The sequence below is a fragment of the Neomonachus schauinslandi genome, chromosome 2 (genome assembly GCF_002201575.2).
Source record: "Neomonachus schauinslandi chromosome 2, ASM220157v2, whole genome shotgun sequence".
Taxonomy (NCBI): Eukaryota; Metazoa; Chordata; class Mammalia; order Carnivora; family Phocidae; genus Neomonachus; species Neomonachus schauinslandi.
Window position 1 is genome coordinate 41,186,170 of NC_058404.1, and position 21,576 is coordinate 41,207,745.

At 38.2% G+C, this 21,576-nt stretch overlaps 1 protein-coding gene across 1 annotated transcript in view; it reads left to right on the forward strand.

Annotated features, from left to right (window-relative positions):
- The window catches only part of PSD3 (pleckstrin and Sec7 domain containing 3), a 440,689-nt gene extending 419,876 nt beyond the window's left edge, over positions 1 to 20,813 (forward strand). The window contains exon 16 of the mRNA XM_021681565.1: positions 20,598 to 20,813. Coding sequence (XP_021537240.1) covers positions 20,598 to 20,813 — 216 coding nt within the window. The remainder of the gene's footprint in view (positions 1 to 20,597) is intronic.
- Positions 20,814 to 21,576: the final 763 nt, after the last annotated feature.

Below are 21,576 nucleotides of genomic sequence, written 5' to 3' on the forward strand. Positions count from 1 at the left end.
CCAGAACTGAAACAGGAAGAAATAGACAATCTGAACAAACCAATAACCAGCGAGGAAATTGAAGCAGTAATCAAAACTCTCCCAACAAACAAGAGTCCAGGACTGGATGGTTTCCCAGGGGAATTCTACCAAACATTTAAAGAAGAAATAATACCTATTTTTCCAAAGCTGTTTAAAAAAACAGAAATGGAAGGAAAACTTCCAAACTCTTTCTATGAGGCCAGCATTAACTTGATCCCAAAACCAAAGACCCCACCAAAAAGGAGGATTACAAACCAATATCCCTAATGAACATGGATGCCCAAATTCTCACCAAGATACTAGCCAGTAGGATCCAACAGTACATTAAAAGGATTATTCACCACGACCAAATGGGATTTATTCCTGGCCTGCAGTGGTGGTTCAACATCAGCGAATCAACCAATGTGATACACCACATTTATAAAAGAAAGTACAAGGGGCGCCTGGGTTGCTCAGTCATTAAGTGTCGGCCTTCGGCTCAGGTCATGGTCCCAGGGTCCTGGGATCAAGCCCCGTATTGGACTCCCTGCTCGGCGGAAACCCGCTTCTCCCTCTCCCACTCCCTCTGCTTGTGTTCCCTCTCTCGCTGTCTCTCTCTGTCAAATAATAAATAAAATCTTAAAAAAAAAAAGTACAAGAACTATATGATCCTCCTAATAGATGCAGAAAAAGCATTTGACAAAATACAGCATCCTTTCTTGATTAAAACCCTCTGCAGTGTAGGGATAGAGGGAACATACCTGAATATCATAAAACCCATATACTAAAAGCCCACAGCGAATATCATCCTCAATGGGGAAAAACTAAGAGCTTTCCCCCTCAAGTCAGAAACAAGACAGGGATGCCCACTCTCACCACTGTTGTTCAACATAGCACTAGAAGTCCTAGCCTCAGCAACCAGACAACAAAAAGAAATAAAAGGCATTCAAATTGGCGAAGAAGTCGAACTGTCATTCTTCACAGATGACAAGATACTCTATGTGGAAAAGCCAAAAGACTCAATCCCAAAATTGCTAGAACTCATACAGGAATTCAACAAAGTCGAAGGGTATAAAATCAATGCACAGATGTCAGTTGCATTTCTGTACACTAACAATGAGACAAAAGAAAGAGAAATAAAGGAATCGATCCCATTTACAACTGCAGCAAAAAACGTAAGATACCTAGCAAGATACCAACTAAAAAGGTAAAGGATCTGCACTCTGAAAACTATAGAACACTTATGAAAAAATTGAGGAAGACACAAAGAATTGGAAAAACATTCCATGCTCATGGATTAGAGGAACAAATATTGTTAAAGTGTCTATGCTACCCAGAGTTATGTACACATTCAGTGCAATCCTCATCAAAAATACCATCAACATTTTTCACAGAGCTGGAACAAATAATCCTAAAATTTGTATGGAACCAGAAAAGACACCAAATAGCCAGAGGAATGTTGAAAAAGAAAACCAAAACTAGTGGTGTCACAGTTCCAGACATCAAGCTATATTACAAAGGTATAATCATCAAGACAGTATGGTACTGGCAGAAAAACTGACACATAGATCAATGGGACAGAAAAGAGAACCCAGAAATGGACCCTCAACTCTCTGGTCAACTAATCTTTGACAAAGCAGGAAATAATATCCAGTGGAAAAGACCGTCTCTTCAAACAGTTTTGGGAAAATTGGACAGCCACATGCAGAAAAATGAAACTGGATACTTTTTTATACCATACACAAAAATAAACTCAAAATGGATGAAAGACCTAAATGTGAGACAGGAATCCATCAAAATCCTAGAGGAAAACATAGGCAGCAACTTCTTCAACCTCGGCCACAGCAACTTCTTGCTAGACACATCTTCAAAGGCAAGGGAAACAAAAGCAAAAATGAACTGTTGGGACTTCATCAAGATAAAAAGCTTTTTTGCACAGTGAAGGAAACAGTTGACAAAACCAAAAGACAACCTACTGAATGGGAGATAATATTTCCAAATGTCTTATCAGATAAAGGGCTAGTATCCAAATTCTATAAAGTACTTATCAAACTCAACACCCAATAAACAAATAATCCAATCAAGAAATGGACAGAAGACATAAACAGACATTTCTCCAAAGAAGACATACACATGGCATCAGACACGTGAAAAAATGCTTGACATCATTTGGCATCAGGGAAATACAAATCTAAATCTCAATGAGATACTACCTCACTGGCCATCAGACCAGTCAGAATAGCTAAAACTAACAAGTCAGGAAACACCAGATGTTGGCAGGGATGTGGAAAAAGGGGAACCCTCTTACACTGCTGGTGGGAATGCAAGTTGGTATAGCCACTCTGGAAAACAATATGGAGATTCCTCAAAAAGTTAAAAATAGAGCTACCCTATGACCCATCAATTAGACTACTAGGTATTTACCCGAAAGATACAAACATAATGATTCAAAGGGGCACCTGCACTCCAATGTTTATAGTGGCAATGTCCACAGTAGCCAAAATAAGGAAAGAACTCAGATGTTCCTCAACAGATGAATGGATAAGGAAGATATGGTGTATATATACAATGAAATATTACTCAGCCATCAAAAAAAAAAAAAAGAAATCTTACCATTTGCAGTGATGTGGATGCAACTAGAGGGTTATGCTAAGCAAAATAAGTCAATCAGAGAAAGACAATTATCATATGATTTCATTCATATGTGGAAATTAAAAAACAAAACAGGATCATAGGGGAAGGGAGGGAGAAATAAAATAAGACAAAATCGAGGGAGACAAACCATAAGAGACTTGTAACTCTAGAAATCAAACTGAGGGTTGCTGGAGGGGAGGGGGGTGGGGGGATGGTTACCCCATCCCTGGGGGATGGACATTAAGGAGGGCACTTGATATAATGATCACTGGGTGTTATATGCAATTGATGAATCACTAAACTCTACCTTGAAACTAGTAATACACTATATGTTAATTTAATTGGAATTAAAGAAAATCAGTTAGGATGTTTTCAGTGGCATCAATAATTAATCCTTGTAATGGCCCAAAATGATTAAAAACATGACTGAGCTATAAGAGATTTAATAAAGAGGGATTACTTAGGGTCAGGTTAATAGAGGGAGGCTTCTGAGGTTCATTCTAGGTCAGATGGAAACCTGGTGTCCAACACAATGCCATTGAATTTTATGTGGTCATCAGACCTAATGATAACATTTTTGTTTGGCCAGCACAGTGCTATATTTGTTTTCATTGTAATTTATATACCCTCACCTATTATATCATGTGTGGTAGGTTTCTACATTTATGTGTTGGCCTGAAGGCATTTGAGTTTGCCATCCCTATTATAAAGGCTGCAGCCAGTTGTATATGCTTTGTGTGTTAGTTAGATCTTTAAATGTGTGCTTTTGAATCAACTGTCCCTTCATGTTTAGAAAGTGGATGCTTCCTGGTATGTGTTTTCAGGTCCTAATCTAGCAGGAAAAAAGTCCACTTCTCTAATGGCTCAAGCCAGATGCAGAATAATGTCCCCTTGGCTTCATGGGCTAGATTTCAGTGAGTGCTCATTCCTGAATTGCAGCCTAGAGTAGCATATGCTATGGCTTAAGACCATTAGGACCCACACCAACCACATGGCTAGAAAATTCAATTTTAGAAACAACAAATGTCCACTATAACAAGTCATATAAGAGTCTTGGGACAGAGTATTTTAAATCTAGAAAATCTAGGACATTCTTGAGATATGATGCATTTTTTTTCTGAATATCTAATTTTTCTTGACATGTAAAATGGCATGATTCTTTCTGAAATTGACATATGAGAATAAGCGCTCATTCCACACAGCCTCATTAGAGAAACTCAAACAACTTATATTTAGAAGTGCATATAATATAAATATCTAGTTGTAAACCCTCAGTTTTTTTGTTGGGTTGTTTGCTGCATGGTGGGTAGATGGGTGGTTTGAGGTATTTTTTTAAATAAATTCTCTGTGATCTTAGCCCTGTTTCCTCAGATTGCTCATTTTTTATTTGTCAACATTAAATAAGTAATTTTCACATTATGGACCACTTTTCCTCTCACAGGAGCAGTGCAAGGGCATATCTCAATACAATGCCAACTGTCACAAGGCAAATCCACCTCTGAAACCAAGCTATTAATTTATAAGTGGCCTTAATCATAAAAGTAAAATGATAGCAGTTGTTACCCTTTTTCTCCCTAGTGAAAGCAAGAGAGAAATTCCATTCACTTACTTAAAGAAGATAGTAGCAAGTCTCAGTCTTAGTAACAGAGTCTAGCCTGGAATCTAATATCTCCTTCACAGAAAACCTCACAGAAGTGTTATGTCTGGGTCTGAGAAGCTGTATTACAGGTTAATAGAATTCTTGAGGAAATTTAAGAATTTTATTTTTTTAGCGGGATACTGTTGTGAGTCAAAAGCTAGAGACCTAAGATCAGCAGTTTTCTAGGAAATTAACAATAGAGACATCATTCTTGCCATACCATTTGGAATTGCATTTTTGTGACATGGTGAAAGAAGGCTAAGAAGCTCAGAATTTTACTCTGTAAATGATGATATGTGCTTTTGAAGGGAGGAGCTAAGCAGCAGGATCCTTTGAATCACATTTTTTTAATTTAAATTCAATTAGCCAAAGTATAGTACATCATTAGTTTTTGATATAATGTTCAGTGATGCATTAGTTGAATATAACACCCAGTGCTCATCATATCACATACCCTCTTTAATTCCCATCACCCAGTTACCCATTCCCCCCACCTACCTCCATTTTAAATAGATTGAAAAGAACTAGGGCCATACCTGGGAGGGCAGAATAAACAGCCATATGAGTTGAAATGACTTTCTGTCCCTATATACCACGTTATGCCTGAAATATCTGCTCTCATGAGGTTCACTGCTTTGGATTAAGGTATTATCTGCAGGATAAGTGCAAATGCAGTATAAAATAGTAAAATTGGGAAAAGGACTGGGCTGGGAGTTAGGCAGCCATTTTAACCTTATCCTTAACGTGTTTGTTACACATTTATTCTCTCTGGGCCTCAGTTTCCCAGCCATTAAAAATGAGATGGGATTGGGTGAACTAACATAAAGGCCCTAAAGGACTAAAGGTCCCTTCCAACTGTGTATTTTTTAGGAGAGTGACATATTAACACCAATTAGTTTGTTAGATTAACTCACTCTCATGAAGACCCCTAAGAGTGTTAAACATAGAAGAAGAATATTTTGATTTGGTGCTTGGCTGGCTCAGTCGGTAGAACACGTGACTCTTGATCTCGGGGTTGTGAGTTCAAGCCCCATCTTGGATGTAGAAATTACTTAAAAAAAATAAAAATCTTTAAAAAAAAAGAATATTTTGATTTGGGGATTTCAGGAGATCTAGACCAGTACTATCCAGTATCTAATATCTAATAGCTACATTTAAAAATTAAAGGAAACACATGGAATTCATTGTAATAAGACTTCTAAATTTAACATAATATATCCAAAATATTATCATTTTAACATGTAATCAATATAAAATATTAAGATATTTTACATTCTTTTTTTCTTAATAAGTCTTCAGAATTTAGTGTTTATTTTCTTTTTTCTCTTCTTTTTTTTAAAAGATTTTTATTTATTTGTCAGAGAGAGAGAGAGAGAGAGCACAAACAGGGAGAGTGGCAGGCCCAGGGAAAAGCAGGCTCCCTGCTGAGCAAAGAGCCCGATGCGGGACTCAATCCCAGGACCCTGGGATCGTGACCTGAACTGAGGCAGACACTTAACCTTCTGAGTCATCCAGGCGTCCCTAGTGCTTATTTTCCACTTAGGACATATGTCAATGCAGATTGGCCACATTTCACATGTTCTGTAGCTACCTTAGGCTAATGGCTACTGTATAGGCTTACGCATCTATAAAACCATGCAATCTGCTTAAAACTCAGGTAAGGTTTAGGAGGTCTGATAACAGGCCTGGGTAAACTTTATGGTTAATTTAAGAGGTGGAACATGAGCTGATAGGCAGCTATTGTGTACCTATAAAGCTTTAGGATGGTTTACAAGTGGTTTCCATTCTGACATAGCACTGCCTATTGCCGTACCAGTAGTTTAATATTTCAATTATTACTTCTGGTTGGGAATACAATAAAAAGGAGGCCCACCTGGTGTGAATGATGTTGCCTGTAGCCTTGTAGTGTCCTTTTTCATATCAGTAACTTTTGAGATAGGAGAAAACCGAATACATTTCCCTCACAAAGTTCTCATGCAAACAATGTGAATCACCTCCTTTCTGGTTCCTATAGACTTTTTGGTAAATGACCCTCCCCATCTCATCTGTTAGTTTGCTGACCACTGGTGCTAAATACTTTCCTGGGCTAATCTCTGGAATCAGAACGGTGAAAAGAGGGTGTGTATTTTGGTTTTGCTTTTTTATTTTTACCCAGAGTACTTTATCTCTAACTACATTAGATTTTTTCCTATTGTATTCTAGAAGAATCTTACGCTTTTGATATGAGTTTTAAAAATTTAAGTACCTGATCTTGGATGAAGAGATTTTTGGGGTGGGGTGCTGGAACAGTCTATTGAGATTCTTTAGGTATATCTAGTTTAAAATTACTCAGTAGACTTAAAATGAAAATGTAAAATGTTTTTTAAAATTTTATTTCTGGAAATATTAGGAAAAAAACCATATGCAAACCAAGTGATGTTTGCTATAAGAACTTTCAGCACAGCATTCTTTGGAAGACTAGAAATTGGTTCTATTCATGTCATAGACTTCTTTTAGGCGCACTCAATAATTTGTCTACTTGTGTTCCTCCTTGAGGTGTGACTCACACACACCAAGGAATGTACAAGGTGCTTTCACAACAGGTTTCTTCCCTGACCAGATCTGGCCTGTGGCAAAATTGTGAATTAAGTAAACCATGGCTTGTTTTCCATTTCCCTTCAGTGCCCTATGTGGAACTTGAAACCTGCAGGAATCAAGGGATTTAGCCAAGGTCTGGTTGCTCAGTGTTCTTACTCCACTATTTGGAAGATGCTTTAGAGACAGGCTCAAAATTGGACACAAAAATAATAAGATGGTAGCTTATGGTATTACCCTTAAAGGGACATTTGAACTGAGAATACAGAAGGTGTAAAAATGCTTTTAGCTCAAAACAATTAATAAATCTCAGGGATGAAATGTCATGCAAGATTAGTAGGGAAGGTAGTTTAAAGCCAAGGTCTTTCAAAGCCGCCTCAGATCCAACTCTTTAAAAAATTTCCTGACCCTGTCTCCTTACGACTGGCATTGGCCATTTTGGAGCTGTGAGTCTGACAAGCTGTAGTGAAGACTCTGGGAATGTGCTGCTGAGGGATATCTTGTATGACTTCAGGGAATTACAATATAATCAGAAGCATTAACAAGATATAAACCAAAAGATTAAGAGCATGACTTTTATAAAAATGTTATAACAAACTAAAATTTTGTTTTAGATGAGTTCCATAAGGAAAAATTTAGTGAGAGACAAACTTTTATTCCATAAGAGTTAAATTTAGGGCGCCTGGGTGGCTCAGTCGTTAAGCATCTGCCTTCAGCTCAGGTCATGATCTCAGGGTCCTGGGATTGAGCCCTGCATCGGGCTCCCTGCTCAGCAGAGAGCCTGCTTCTCCCTCTCCCACTCCCCCTGCTTGTGTTCCCTCTCTCGCTGTCTCTCTGTCAAATAAATAAATAAAATATTTAAAAAGGAAAAAAAAAAGAGTTAAATTTAGTCATTTGTCCAGATAATAGAAATAGATAAATAGTATTTCTCTAGCTCAAATTCCTTAGCTTGTAGAAACCTGACTTCGTAGCTCTCTGTTTCAAAGGACAATATCTTCTCCGTTTTTTTTAACAGCGAACTTTTTAATCCTATTAATCCAGAATGAATTTTCTTTTATAGTTAACTTTATACTTCGCTGCTGTCAAAACCCTTACACAAGGCCAAACTGTGTGGGGCCATTGGGAATAGGCGTAACTGGAGCTCCCAGAGCCAGAAGCCTTGTGGGTGACAGTTCTCTGTAGAATTGCCCCACTGGTGGGTTGGAACTAAACAATTCATTTCTTGAATTTTCCACTGAGAAAACAAAATGTGTACTATTTTCTAAGTGAGCTTTGTGGACTTTTAAATTAAGAATTTTGAGTTTAGGGTGCCTGGGTGGCTCAGTTGGTTAAGCGACTGCCTTCGGCTCAGGTCATGATCCTGGAGTCCCTGGATCGAGTCCTGCATCGGGCTCCCTGCTCGGCAGGGAGCCTGCTTCTCCGAACTCTGACCCTCCCCCCTCTCATGTGCTCTCTGTCTCTCTCATTCTCTCTGTCTCAAATAAATAAATGAAATCTTTAAAAAAAAAAAAAGAATTTTGAGTTTAATTTTTTAAGATAGAAATCTGTATACAAATACAGACTGGATTTATAGAAAGGGTTTTGAGAGCTAGAAAAACAAAGAATGAGAGAGGTAGTGGTGTTTAGCAGGAATCAGGAATATTCTCCTTAACAACCCAAGTCTTTTCCTTTTCCACAAAGATGGAGGTGTCCTGCAAAGGTAAAAAGCACTGCAGGGGATCTGCCTCCCCAGTGCTGGCAGCCAGGCAGGCCCTGAGGAGAGCAGTAGCAGGTCCACTGATGACCATTCAGCTCTCCTTTCTCCCTAAAAAGCCCATGGAAGAGCTCTTCACGGGCAGTGAAGTGGGGATGAGTTGCCACCTAGCAAAGACCGAATGCCATAGGAATCTTTGGGCTGGAAGGGCCAAAGGCAAAAGAATGGAGACAGTAAAGCTCTCAACAAATCCAGTCCTTTTTGTATATAGTAGAGCTTTTTGATCCCTTCTGCTTATATTATACAAAAGCAAGCTTTTTGTTTTAAAGTTTTTAAAGTAGAAGCCACAAAGTTCATTTAGAGAGTAATAGAGCCAAGAGGTAGACTGAAATGAAAAAATGGAATTCGCATTTCCTCAGATTTTCCCAAAAAGCCACAAATACAAATATACAAATTAAAACGTGTATATTTGCTATATTTAGGCAGTGGGTTAACCACTGCATGTGGAGGCCTAATATGGGAGTAGCATAAGGGGAAAAAATTATTTTAAAAATTTCTTTTTAAAAATGTAAGTCCTAGCATAGCTTTCAGATAAGAACTTCCAGAAAGCTGCTTTGAATGTAATTGCTTTCTTAAGTTAGCAGGTAGTGGTAGATGAGCCAGCTTGTCAAGGAGAAAGTCTGCAAATCAATTCTGCCACTATTCCATACAATGCAAAATGGAAATGAACAGTCTTTATTTGAATAAGCAGTTACTTCAAGAGTTCCTTCCTGTATTGTTTGCTTCTTTTTATTTTTTAGTTTGTTTGTTTCCCAGTGTAGAAATCTAAGAGCAAAAGCGTTTTGCTATGTACATGACATTATTGGTTTTCTTCTCATTTCATTTTGAAATGACCTTTTACCCTTCCTGCATGAGAAAGGGAAATGTCAGGAGGAAATATATTCAGGATTTGATTGCTAGAGCAGTAAGGTCTGAACGCAAATGACAGTACCAAATTAAAATTGCCTGCACAGTGTTATTTTCATTCAGGTTGTTACTATTGTATTCATGTATCAGAAAACAGAAGGAGATAGTGTACTGTTAAATGAAATAAATAGTATGCAGGGCTTAAGAGAAAAGAAACTGTTCAGTCAAATGCATGTAAATTTATATGTGGATGTGATTAAACTTCTTTTCAAGTACTATCAGTGGTTGGGTTGGTTTCCTTTTTCTTTTTTCTGGTTTTGTTTTTATTTCTTTTAGTAGGTAGTTAACATTCAACCTTAGCAACAGCTTGCTTGCCTTAGACATGGTGTTTTCCGTTCCTCCCTAGTAGGCATTGCTGCTAGTGAAAAGGGATTTTTTTTTCTACATATTAAGAAGCATTGTTATAGGTGATTAAAGACCAATTTTTTAATAAACGGATATAACAAAACAAAAATGTAGTCAAGAGGTTACAGACTGAAGAAAGAATTTTATTTTAGCAGAAAAGAAGCCATTTAGCATTTGAATTGTCTTTGGCCACAGATGGTCACAGAAGTCTTCATGAAAATAGCAAATCTTAAGAAGGAAATTAAAGGAGAAAGCTTGCTGAGTGGACAAAGCCACCAAAACAATGTTTAGAAGCTTTTCTGTAGGGAGTAACTATTGGACTTGGATTTCGTAAAATCCCATCTCAAATTGGTTTTTTTTTTTTTTTAAAGATTTTATTTATTTATTTGAGACAGAATGAGAGAGAGAGAGAGAGCGCGAGCACATGAGAGGGGGGAGGGTCAGAGGAAGAAGCAAGCTCGCTGCCGAGCAGGGAGCCCGATGTGGGACTCGATCCAGGGACTCCAGGATCATGACCTGAGCCCGAAGGCAGTCGCTTAACCAACTGAGCCACCCAGGCGCCCTCAAATTGTTTTGATAGTGGATAAGATTAGACTCTTAGACTGTTAGAAATCTATTCAGACTGTTGGAGAGTTCCTAAGGAAGGAAGCTGAGCATACAACTACCACATTTTCTAGAATTGATCTGAGAATGAATCAGCAGAGACTAAGACAAAATTTTTAGTAACCTGGCCAAAGGCAGCAAATTGTCCCAGAGGTACATCTTCTTATTCTCAAATTTTCTTTGCCCTTCTTAATGAAAGAAATGGACCTGAATGTGCTACATAACAAAGAGTGAATAACAATTTAGGAAAGTAAACAAACACCATACTTAATAGTGGCAATGTCAACATCTGGCCACCTGACCCTAAGACTAGTCTTTTCATTGCCACAATGCCTTTCACTCATTTTTTATATCCCATCTCACTCTTAACTTGCCCTACCTGGAGTGTGTTAATTCTTGCATAGTGATTACTTCGTGGCATGAAATTATATGAGCTAAAACATTCAGATTTTGTTGTTTCTTCTTCCCTTTGTTACCATCTGGTTATGAATATTATTGTCAGAGCAAAGGTATAATATTTTAATATTGTTATTATTTGTTTACTATCAATAGCAGATTCCCTCCTGTATTAATAGTGACAAGGCTACTACTCTCAGACCCAGGGAGTCTAGTTTCTTCAGTTAGTATTGAAGTATTTACCCAAGGGTAAATGTGATTCTAATACATTACATATAAGTTACATGTAGGAATGATCAGGCAGGGGAATTCAGATATAAATAACCAATGAAAAATTCTTATCTTTATAATGGATGCTTTTGTTAGAAGGTAAATGTAGAAGCTGCTCTTCATGTCAAAATGAGATCTAGTAACTATCCAAATAAAGAACCACCGTAGTCTGTGTACAATGATCCCATTTCTCAATTTATTTTTAAGCTCAAAGTGGGTAGTAAAAATTGGGTCTTCACTTACTGCTATATGAGATGCTCAGAAAGATGTCTTATGTTTTAGGAACCTCAAAAATATGATATAAACTACTCTTCTCTCTCTGCAGAGAGAGAGAACCCCTGTTTTTTGTGTTTTTTTTTAATTTTTTAGTTTTTAAGTTTTATTTATTTTTAGAGAGAGTGCATGTGTGTGCAAGCTGGCAGGGAGAGAGAGAATCTCAAGCAGGCTTCACGCTCAGTGTGAGCCCCACGCAAGACTCAGTCCCACAACCCTGAGATCATGACTTGAGCTGAAATCAAGAGTCAGACACTTAACTGATTGAGCCACCCAGGCACCCCAAGGGAACCCCTGTTTTAAGCACAGCAGCCTGGCTGTCATTGCACTGCATGTCATCATGATGACCGTGGCCAAGTAGATGTGGACATGGGAAGAATATGAACAAGTGTCACGTGCCTCAGTACTGCTTCACAGGGTCAGCCCTTCATGTTATTCTGGAAAGCATGCGAATGGTAGAACACTGAAGATTTAAGTGTGTCCCCATGGGTTACTGACTTAGGAATTCATCAGGCATCTACTTCTGTGTTTATATACATGTTATTTTAATTTTTCTAAGATTTTCCGTATTGAGAGTTCAAAATATGTTAAGTTTTATTGAGAAATTTTATTTTTTAGTATTTGTTCTCTCTTTCCATTCAACACTTATTCAGTGTTTTCTCTGTGCAAAAGCAAAGTTCTTAACCTCATGTGATTACATTCTAGTATTGGCAGGAGAAAGAGTAACAGAATGTTTTATAAGTAAAATTTAAGTCTGATAGAAGTACTAAGGAGAAAAATAAAGCAATGAACAGCAATAAGAGTAGGCATTGCAGGGGCGCCTGGGTGGCTCAGTTGGTTAAGCGACTGCCTTCGGCTCAGGTCATGATCCTGGAGTCCCGGGATCGAGTCCCGCATCGGGCTCCCTGCTCGGCAGGGAGTCTGCTTCTCCCTCTGACCCTCCTCCCTCTCATGCTCTCTGTCTCTCATTCTCTCTCTCTCGAATAAATAAATAAAATCTTTAAAAAAAAAGAGTAGGCATTGCAATTTATAGGCCATTTTAAAGATTTGAGGTTGGGAAGGATTTCTAAGGATGAGAAACCATTGAAGAATTTTGAGCAGAGATGACATGCTCTGACTTATTTTAACATTCATTCATGATAAAAACTTCCAACAAAGTGGATATGTAGGAAACATACATCAACTTAATAAAGACCGTATATGACAAACACACACCTGACATGGTACTCAGTGGTGAGAAACTGAAAGCTTTTCCTCTAAGATCAGGAATAAGACAAGGATTCTCAGTCTTGCCACTGTTATTCTACACAGTATTAGTAGTTCTCACTACAGCAGTCAGACAAAGAAAGGAAATAAAAGGCTTCTAAGTTGGTAAAAAAGAAGTGAAACTGTCACTATTTGCAGATGACATGATACTGTATATAGAAAACCCTAAAGGCTCTGCCAAAACACTACTGGATCCAATAAATGAATTCAGTAAAGTTGCAGGATACAAAATTAATATACAAAAAATCTGTTGTGTTTCTGTACACTAATAACAAACTAGCAGAAAGAGAATTTAAAAAAAAAAAAAAAAACTCCCAGTTGCAATTACATCAAAAAGACTAAAATAAAATACCTAAGAATAAATTTAACCAAGGAGAGGAAATTGAATGATACAAATAAGATTTGGAATGCTCATGGATTGGAAGAATTAATTGTTAAAGAATTGTTAAAATGTGTATTGCCCAGTGCAGTCTATAGATATGATGGATTCCCCATTGGAATACCAATAGCATTTTTCACAGGACTAGAACAAATAATAGTAAAATTTATATGGTACCAGAAAAGACCCCAAGTGACCAAAGCAATCTTGAGAAAGAACAAAGCTTGGAGGTATCACAGTCCCAGATTTCAAGATATACTACAAAGCTGTAGTAATCAAAACAGTGTGGTATTGACACAAAATAGACGTGTAGATCAATGAACAGACTACAGAGCCCATAAATAAATCCACACTTACATGATCAATTAATCTTCAACAAAAGAGGCAAGAATATACAATGGGGAAAAGACAGTCTTTTCAATAAATGGTTTTGGGAAAACTGGACAACTACATACAAAAGAATGAAGCTGGACCACTTTCTTAAGTTGTATACAAAATAAAAACTTAAATGTAATAACTGAAATCATAAAGCTTCCAAAAGAAAACACAGGCATTAAATCTGGACATTGGTCTTAGCAACAGTTTTTTGAATATGTTTACTCAGGCAAGGGAAACAAAAATAACTGCACCAAAATAAAAAGCTTTTGCACAGCAAAGGAAATCATCAACAAAATGAAAAGAATGGGAAAAAATATTTGCAAATGATATATCCAATAAGGGATTAATGTCCAAAATATGTTAAGAACACATACAACTTAACTTCAAAAAAAAAAAAACAAACAATTCAGTTAAACAATGGGCAGAAGACCTGAATAGGCATTTTTCCAAAGAAGACATACACATGGCCAACAGACACATGAAAAAATGTTCAGCATCACTAATCATCAGGGAAATGCAAATAGAAACCACAATGGGATATTACCTTCACATCAGTCAAAATAGCTAGTATCAAAAAGACAAAAAATAACAGGTATTGGTGAGGATGTAGAGAAAAGGGAACCCTCCTGTACTGCTTGCTGATGGGAATGAAAACTGGTGCAGCCACTATGGAAAATAGTATGGAGTTTCCAGGGAAAGCAAAAGCACTAATTTGAAAGATATATGCACCTCTATGTTTATTGGAGCGTTATTTACAATAGCCAAGGTGTGGAAGCAACCTAAGTGTCCACTGATAGATGAGTGGATAAAGAAGATGTAAATTTACACAGACAATGGAGTATCATTCAGCCATAAAAAAGATTGAGATCTTGCCATTTGTGACAACATAATACTTAGAAGGTATTATGTTAAGTAAAATAAGTCAAAGACACTGTCACTTTTATGTGGAATTTAAGAAGCAAAACAAAAGAACAAACAAACCAGAACAGAAAAAGAATCATAAATACAGAAAAAAAACTGGTGGTTGCCTGATGGGTAGGGGGTATAGGGATGGGTGAAATAGGTGAAGGGGATTAAGAGGTACAAACAAATTATAAGTCACTAGGATATAAAGTACAACAGAGGGAATATAGTCAATAAAATGATAAAACTTTGGTGACAGATGTTAATGATACTTAAATCGTGGTGAGCATTTCGTAACATATATAAATATCAAATTGCTATGTTGCACAATTGAAACTAATATTGTATGTCAGCTATAAAGCTAAGTTAAAGTTGTTGTGTAAGGCAAGCAGAGAATCAACAGGGAGTGTATTTATAAATTGCATTTAAACTATCTGATATACCAGTTTAGAGAACAAAAACGTGATGATCATGTTCAAATGGTCAATGTTGGCCAAAGAAGTTCGTATGTTATGTGTTATGCAGTCACTGTTTGCTGCTTCCCTAGCAGCCCCTTCTTTCATGCTAACAGAACTGTGATTTTCATCGAGGAGGTCAATATGCCTAGCCCCAGGAAGGGAATCATGGTTTAAACCAGACATGATAATACTTGCTCATGTGGCTAGTCAACCTGACCCACAAAGTTTCTGCTGAAAAATCAGGTGAGAGTCATATGGGTGTTCCCTTGTATGTAACTAGTTGCTTTTCTCTTGTTACTTTTAAGATCCCTTTTTATCTTTAATTTTTGACATTTTAATCATTGTATGTCTTGGTGTGGATCTCTTTTGGTTCATCATGTTTGCAGCTGTGTTCTCTTCCTGGACTTGGATGTTTGTTTCCTTCCCCATGTTAGGGAAGTTTTCAGCTATTATTTCTTCAAATAAGTTTTCTGCCACTTTATCTCTTCTCCTTCTGGGGCCCCTATAATGCAAAGGTTGGTACATTTGATGTTGTCCCAGAGATCCCTTAACTTATCCTCATTTTATTTTAAATTCTTTTTTCTTTTTGCTGTCCAGTTTAGATTATTTCCATTACCTTGTCTTCTAGATCTCTGATCCATTCTTCTGTGTCTTCTAACCTGCTGTTCATTCCCTGTAGTATATTTTTCATTTCTGTTTTTGTACTCTTCAGTCTGATTTGTTTCTTTTTAATATTTTCTGTCTCTTAGTTGAGGATCTCACTGAGTTCATCCACTCTTCTCCCAAGTCTGATGAGCATCTTTATCAGGTAGATTGCTTTTCTTCATTTCATTTAGTTCCTTTTCTGAGGTTTTGTCTTGTTCTTTCATTAGGAGCATATTCCTCTGTCTCTTTATTTTGTCTAACTCTCTGTGTTTGTTTCTATGTATTAGATAGGTCAGTTATGTTTCCTGCCCTTGGAGGTAGTGGCCTTATATAGAAGGTATCCTGTGGGGACCAACAATTCTCCCTGATCACCAGAACCAGGCACTCTAGGGGTGTCCCCTATGTGGGCTGTGTGTGCTCTCCTGTTGCAACTGGGCCACACAGCTTCAGGAGTGCTCGTAGGTAGAGCTAGCTCCTTGTGCAATGTGGGTCATGACTACTGCAGATGTACTGGTGTGTAGGACTAGCTGAGAGGTCCAGCTGCAGCTGCTACAGGCATGCTGGTGGGTGGGGATAACCCCTGTTGTGGCTGGCTGTGAGGCTTGGTGTGACCCCCAGTTACAAGTGTACTGGGGGTAGGATTAGCACCTGGTGTGGCTGGCTGCAAGGCCCAAGTGACCATTGCAGGGGTGCTGGTGGGCATGGCTGGTACCCCTCCCTGGGCCAGTAGTTGCTTTGGAGGGGCACTCGTCCTGGCTAATGCTACCTGCCAGGTATTGCAGGGGTTGTGGAGAGCTGCTTTGGAGGAGCACCTGCCAGGGCAGGAAGATTGGACAGGGTGGAGTAAGAGGCTAGCAAGGTAGATGGAGAATGTCAGAACTGGCACCTGCCAATCAGGCCTGCTAGGCTGAAGGAGGACAGGAAAAATGGCACCTGCCCACACTTCCATTCCTAGAGAAAGTTCCTATAAATCCCTGAACCTCTAGCACATGCCCTAAAATTATTCAATAAATGTCCTTTGTGTATAGTTCAAGTGCTTTCAAACTGCTGCTTCTGTGCTAGGTCTCAGAGCAAGTGATATTGTGCATAAGCGCTTTAAGAGTGGAGTCTCTATTTCTGGCTCTTCCAGAGTTAAGACTCACTTGATTTTCAAAGCCATATGTTATAGGGGTTCATCTTCCCAGTGTACACCTCCAGGGGGAAGTACACAATGTTAGGGGCTAAATCCCACAATTCTCAGGGAGGACCTCCATTTCTATAATAGTCCTGCCACTTGTGGGTCACTGTCAGGGGTTTAGTTCTGACCATATCTCTGCCCTTCCTGCCCTTCTCTGTGTGGCTTTTTCTTCCTATCTTAAGCTGTGAAGAGTTGTGTTGGTTTTTAGATCTTTCTCAGAGTTGCACTACCTGTATTTGTACCTTTGTGTGTTTTTTGAGAGGGGGTGAGCTCAGAATATTCCTATTCCTCCATCTTCCTTTCTCCCCCAGCTTTACTTCAAACTTAAATTTCACAGTTGGTTTTAGAAAAAGAGATAGTAATCATGTCTTCTCTAAAAGAAAGAAGGGAAATAAACCCTTCCAAAGATACCACATGGTTGCATAGTTAGAAAGAAGTATGGTTTTCTCACCCCAAAAAAAGGAGAGTAAAAGGAGATATCAATGAAGAAGAGACTCTTTAAAAATTTTTTATTTAAATTCAATTTAGTTAACATATAGTGTATTATTAGTTTCAGGAGTAGAATTTAGTGATTCATCAGTTGCATAAGTGCTCATTACATCAAGTGCCTTCCTTAATGCCCATCACCCCACTCCCCCGCAACCCACCTCCCCTCCAACCTTCAGTTTGTTCCCTATAATTAAGAGTCTTTGGGGTGCCTGTGTGGCTCAGTCAGTTAAGCAGCTGACTCTTGATTTCAGCTCAGGTCACGATCTCAGAGTCCTGGGATCAAGCCCCACATCAGGCTCCGCACTCAGTGGGGAGACTGCTTCAGGATTCTCTCTCCTTTGCCCCTTCCCCCACTCTCTCTTTCTCTCTCAAATAAATATTTAAAAAGACAAAAGAGTCTCTTACAGTTTCCTCCCTCTCTGTTTTTATCTTATTTTTCCTTCCCTGAAAAGAGATTTTTTTTTTTAAGATTTTATTTAGTTATTTGACAGAGAGATAGGGAGAGCCAGAGAGCAGAAGCTGGGGGAATGGCAGAGGGTGAAGGAGGCTCCCCCCTGAGCAGGGAGCCCAATATGGGGCTGGATCCCAGGACCCTGGGCTCATGACCTGAGCCAAAGGCAGACACTTAATCGACTGAGCCACCCAGATGCCCCAAGAAGAGACTTTTTAAAGTTACGTTCATTTCCATTGCTCTTCAGGGCTTCACTCAGAGCTGTTTCTCTTTACTCAGAGACCATCTTTTTTCTTAGCCCTAAGCCTCAAAGATAGAGATGATTTATATATTTAGATGAATCTATAATCTCAGAAGAATATGGCTGAAACCAATACCCACTGAATAATTCTAAGATTAAAGATATCCTAAAATACTTTGAAGATGCATTTAGTTTGATTTTAGAGAAGGCTGAAAAGCAAAGTTGCATCACTGGGTTTAGTAGCCTCTGTCCCTGTAAACCTTTTTATAACACAGAAACAGAGTACAGCCATTTGGAAGTTTATAAACACCCATCGGTTTCCTTTTCCTTATTTCCCTTAACAACAACTGAACACTTCATTTTCTGGTCCCCTTTCATTCTTTGCCTTGCTTTGTCTTTTCTTTTAATCTGATAACTCAAGTGCTTCCACTCTTCAGTGCTATTCCTTTTGTTTGTTGACTGACACACTGATGTAATTTATTTGAGACAATAGCTTTACAGCTAAAGCTGTAGAATGAGTGTTTGAAATGGTATTTTTCAGATGAATTTTCCCAGTAGTATCAGTTTCTTCAAAGACTAGTAGAAAATTGGCCCTATCACCTTCATTTTGTCCCCTTTCAAGTCATCTCAAAAATTTGTCTTTCGTACCCCTTTTATTGTATAAATGCCCCAGCTTCATGAAATAGTATGCCTTCTACTGGCTTTCTGAATCTATTTTTAAACTGTCTTTGGATCATTTTACTAAAGATTGTTCATATTGGGAGTAGTTCTTCCTGTACTTCAATCTTGCCACCGAGGCAGTTTAGAGACAGATTAAAATAGTAGATTTTTAGAATGAATAGGACTTTAGAACTAGTGTGCCCTTTGGATATTGTCTAGTTCAGTGCCCTGATTTCACTGATGCATTGACTAATGTGTAATATTGATAACATGACATTTTTTATTAGCAAATGCCCTTATTAAGCCCTTTTGTAACTTTCTGAGATAAGCTTAGTATTTCATTCTTTTATTTTGTTACTTTATTAAACTTGGAATGTATATCAGTTAGTAATGCTTTCAGCTGCATTTGACAATGCCTAATGAAGAGTGGCTTACACCCTAAGAATATTTATTATTCATACTAACAAGATATTCAGAGATAGTAGGGAGTCTTAGAGTTGGATCCAGCTCATTGTATCATCAAGAACCTGCGTTCTTTCTGTCTTTCCCTTTTTTCCTCAAGCGAGTATCAGGTCCTTCTGTCTTTCTGCCTACTGCCCTATGTCTTGGCGTGCAGTTTAGGCAATCATATCCATGTCAAGGAAGAAATAAAAGTGAAAGGCAGCTTGTGCCAGTAATTTCTCCTCTAAAGCCCAGCCCCTTTATCAGAAAGCAAAAGCACTTTCTCAGAAGCTCCCCAATAGCTTTCTCCTTACAGCTTATTGGCAAGACTATCACCTGACCCATCTTAGCTACAAGAGAGGCTGGGGAGGTATTCATGTTTTACGGTGGGAGGAACCTTTGTAGTGGGAGGAACACAGGAATAGGAGGGATTGAGAATGCCTTTTAATTGGCTAAACCAGCAGCGTCTGTCACAGTGGTCATCCTAAAATATACATATACATATTTTCATATCCAGTGAGGAAATATATCTTAAGACGGTGGGTTCTGGAGTCAGATTTCCTGAGTTTAAATCCCATCTTCTTTGCAAACTCTGACTTTGGATTTCTCTCTGCCTCTATCTCCTTTACTGTAAAACAGGGATAATAATTTACTGAGTATGTACATGATTATTGTATTAATGACCTGAAGTTAACATATGAGCACTCCATATAAATGTCATTATCATCATCAAGCAAAGCTTGACATCCCCACATAGATACTGACCAAACCCAGAGCAAGCTTAATTACTAGCAGCTTTTTCCCACTTTTGAACAAGACATCCTGAAAGAGTAACTTCCAATAGCTTCAACATCATAATTCTTAACTTGAAACTAAGATATACAAAATTTCAATCTAACTAGGAAAACCCGTAAAAGTCATAACAGAATTTGCCTGCCTTTGTTGGGATAATTTATAACTGACATGTCATTTTGTTTAAAAATAAAACACTTTAGGCTTTTTATAAATGCTTCCTGTGTCAAAGCAGTATGGTAAAAGGCTTATTTTGACTAGAACCTATCAAATCAAGAATCTGAGACCCGTCTGTAATTTGCAAGATATATATACATACATTCTGTAGTGACCCAGATAAAAACAAACCAAAAAAAGCACCAATTAGGGTTAGGGGGAAAAAAAATCTCTGCAGTGTTCTTTTCAGTTATTTTTAGACAAAGATACACAGAGGTAGGAGAATCAAGGACCTGTTTAAAACATAAGAGATACTCAGGAAATAGTTGATGATGAAAAAAATTTTGTAGTATGAGAAAAACATCGGAATATAATTTGAAGTTTTATGAGAAGCTATAGTACTCTGAGAAATTGGTAATCCTAACAGAAAAGCAATGGTGGGAAACCCAGAGCAGCTTCTAGAAAGTGTTGTGGTCTTGTAGGGGACTGGAGAGTAGAGTCACCATAGACTGATTCCTCAAGTTAAGTCTTTGTAGAATTACAGGGAGTAGGAAAGAGAGTAAACAACCATATCCAAGCGAGGTTCAAGTGGTCATGTGAGGGATGCTCAAGTGACTGTACCATAGGAGCCATCTGACTGCCCACAACCAGAGGTTATAGCTCCTCCAGCTTCTACCATTCTTGTCCCTGGATGTTGAGGAAGCATGATTTTTCCATGCATTTGTGAACAGTGTACTGACTACCATTCTTCTCTGACTTTCCCTCCAGAAAACCCGTTATGAAATTTATGTCAGCATTCTAAAAGAAGGAGGCAAGGAGCTCCTGAGTAACAATGAAAGTGAGGCTGCAGGACTGAAGAAGTCACATTCAAGTCCTTCACTGAACCCGGATTCATCCCCAGTAACAGCCAAGGTCAAGCGTAATGTGTCAGAGAGGAAAGATCACCGACCTGAAACACCAAGCATTAAGCAAAAAGTCACTTAGAATCCATCTGTGACCAGGAAGTACTGGTCATGGAGCAAAATAGAGTTTTTCAAGATCTTTCTGGTAAACCCGTGAATATATTTTTAAACAGTCTGTGACTAAATGGTGCATTAGTAACCTTTTCTATTGTATAGTTTTGTTAGTTTCTGTACTGATTGTCTCTTTGCTCTTAATTTCTTTGCTTTGATGATTTTTTTTGCTACTTGATGACTAATGCACCTTTTTCGTGAGGGGGAGAGGATTGTGATTTCAGAATGAATTGCGTGTCACTTTTCCTTTGTTTTTTTTTTTCTTGTTTGCCCTCTTCTCAGTTGTTTTATGTATTCTCAAATCAGCTGTTACACTTTTTTAAGGTTAAAAAATTTAATTCATTGTGAAACACTTAACTGGACAAACTTGGTAGTTTAGCAAATTCTAGCCAGAGTTAATACAAGCCTTTATATGTGAAATCTTGCTCAGTCACAGATGTGAAATTGAGCACTCACAGAAATTCAGTTTGGGAATCAAGATGTTCTACTGTGATGCAGGTGTGCATACATCTTTGCACTTACTGTTGAGTTCTGACCCTGCTGGAAGCAGGGATAGGAGGTGTGAAGATCGGAGGACTGGAGAACTTAAGAAGTGCATTAGCTTCCTTGAAGTGTTGATTTCATTTCAGCCAAAGAAGGAAAGAGGAAGTGGAATCTTTTGCCATTGAAGGTTGTGGAAAGACAACACCAAGTTTATTTTGTTTCGTAAAGGGCAGTGGCAATAATCGACTCTT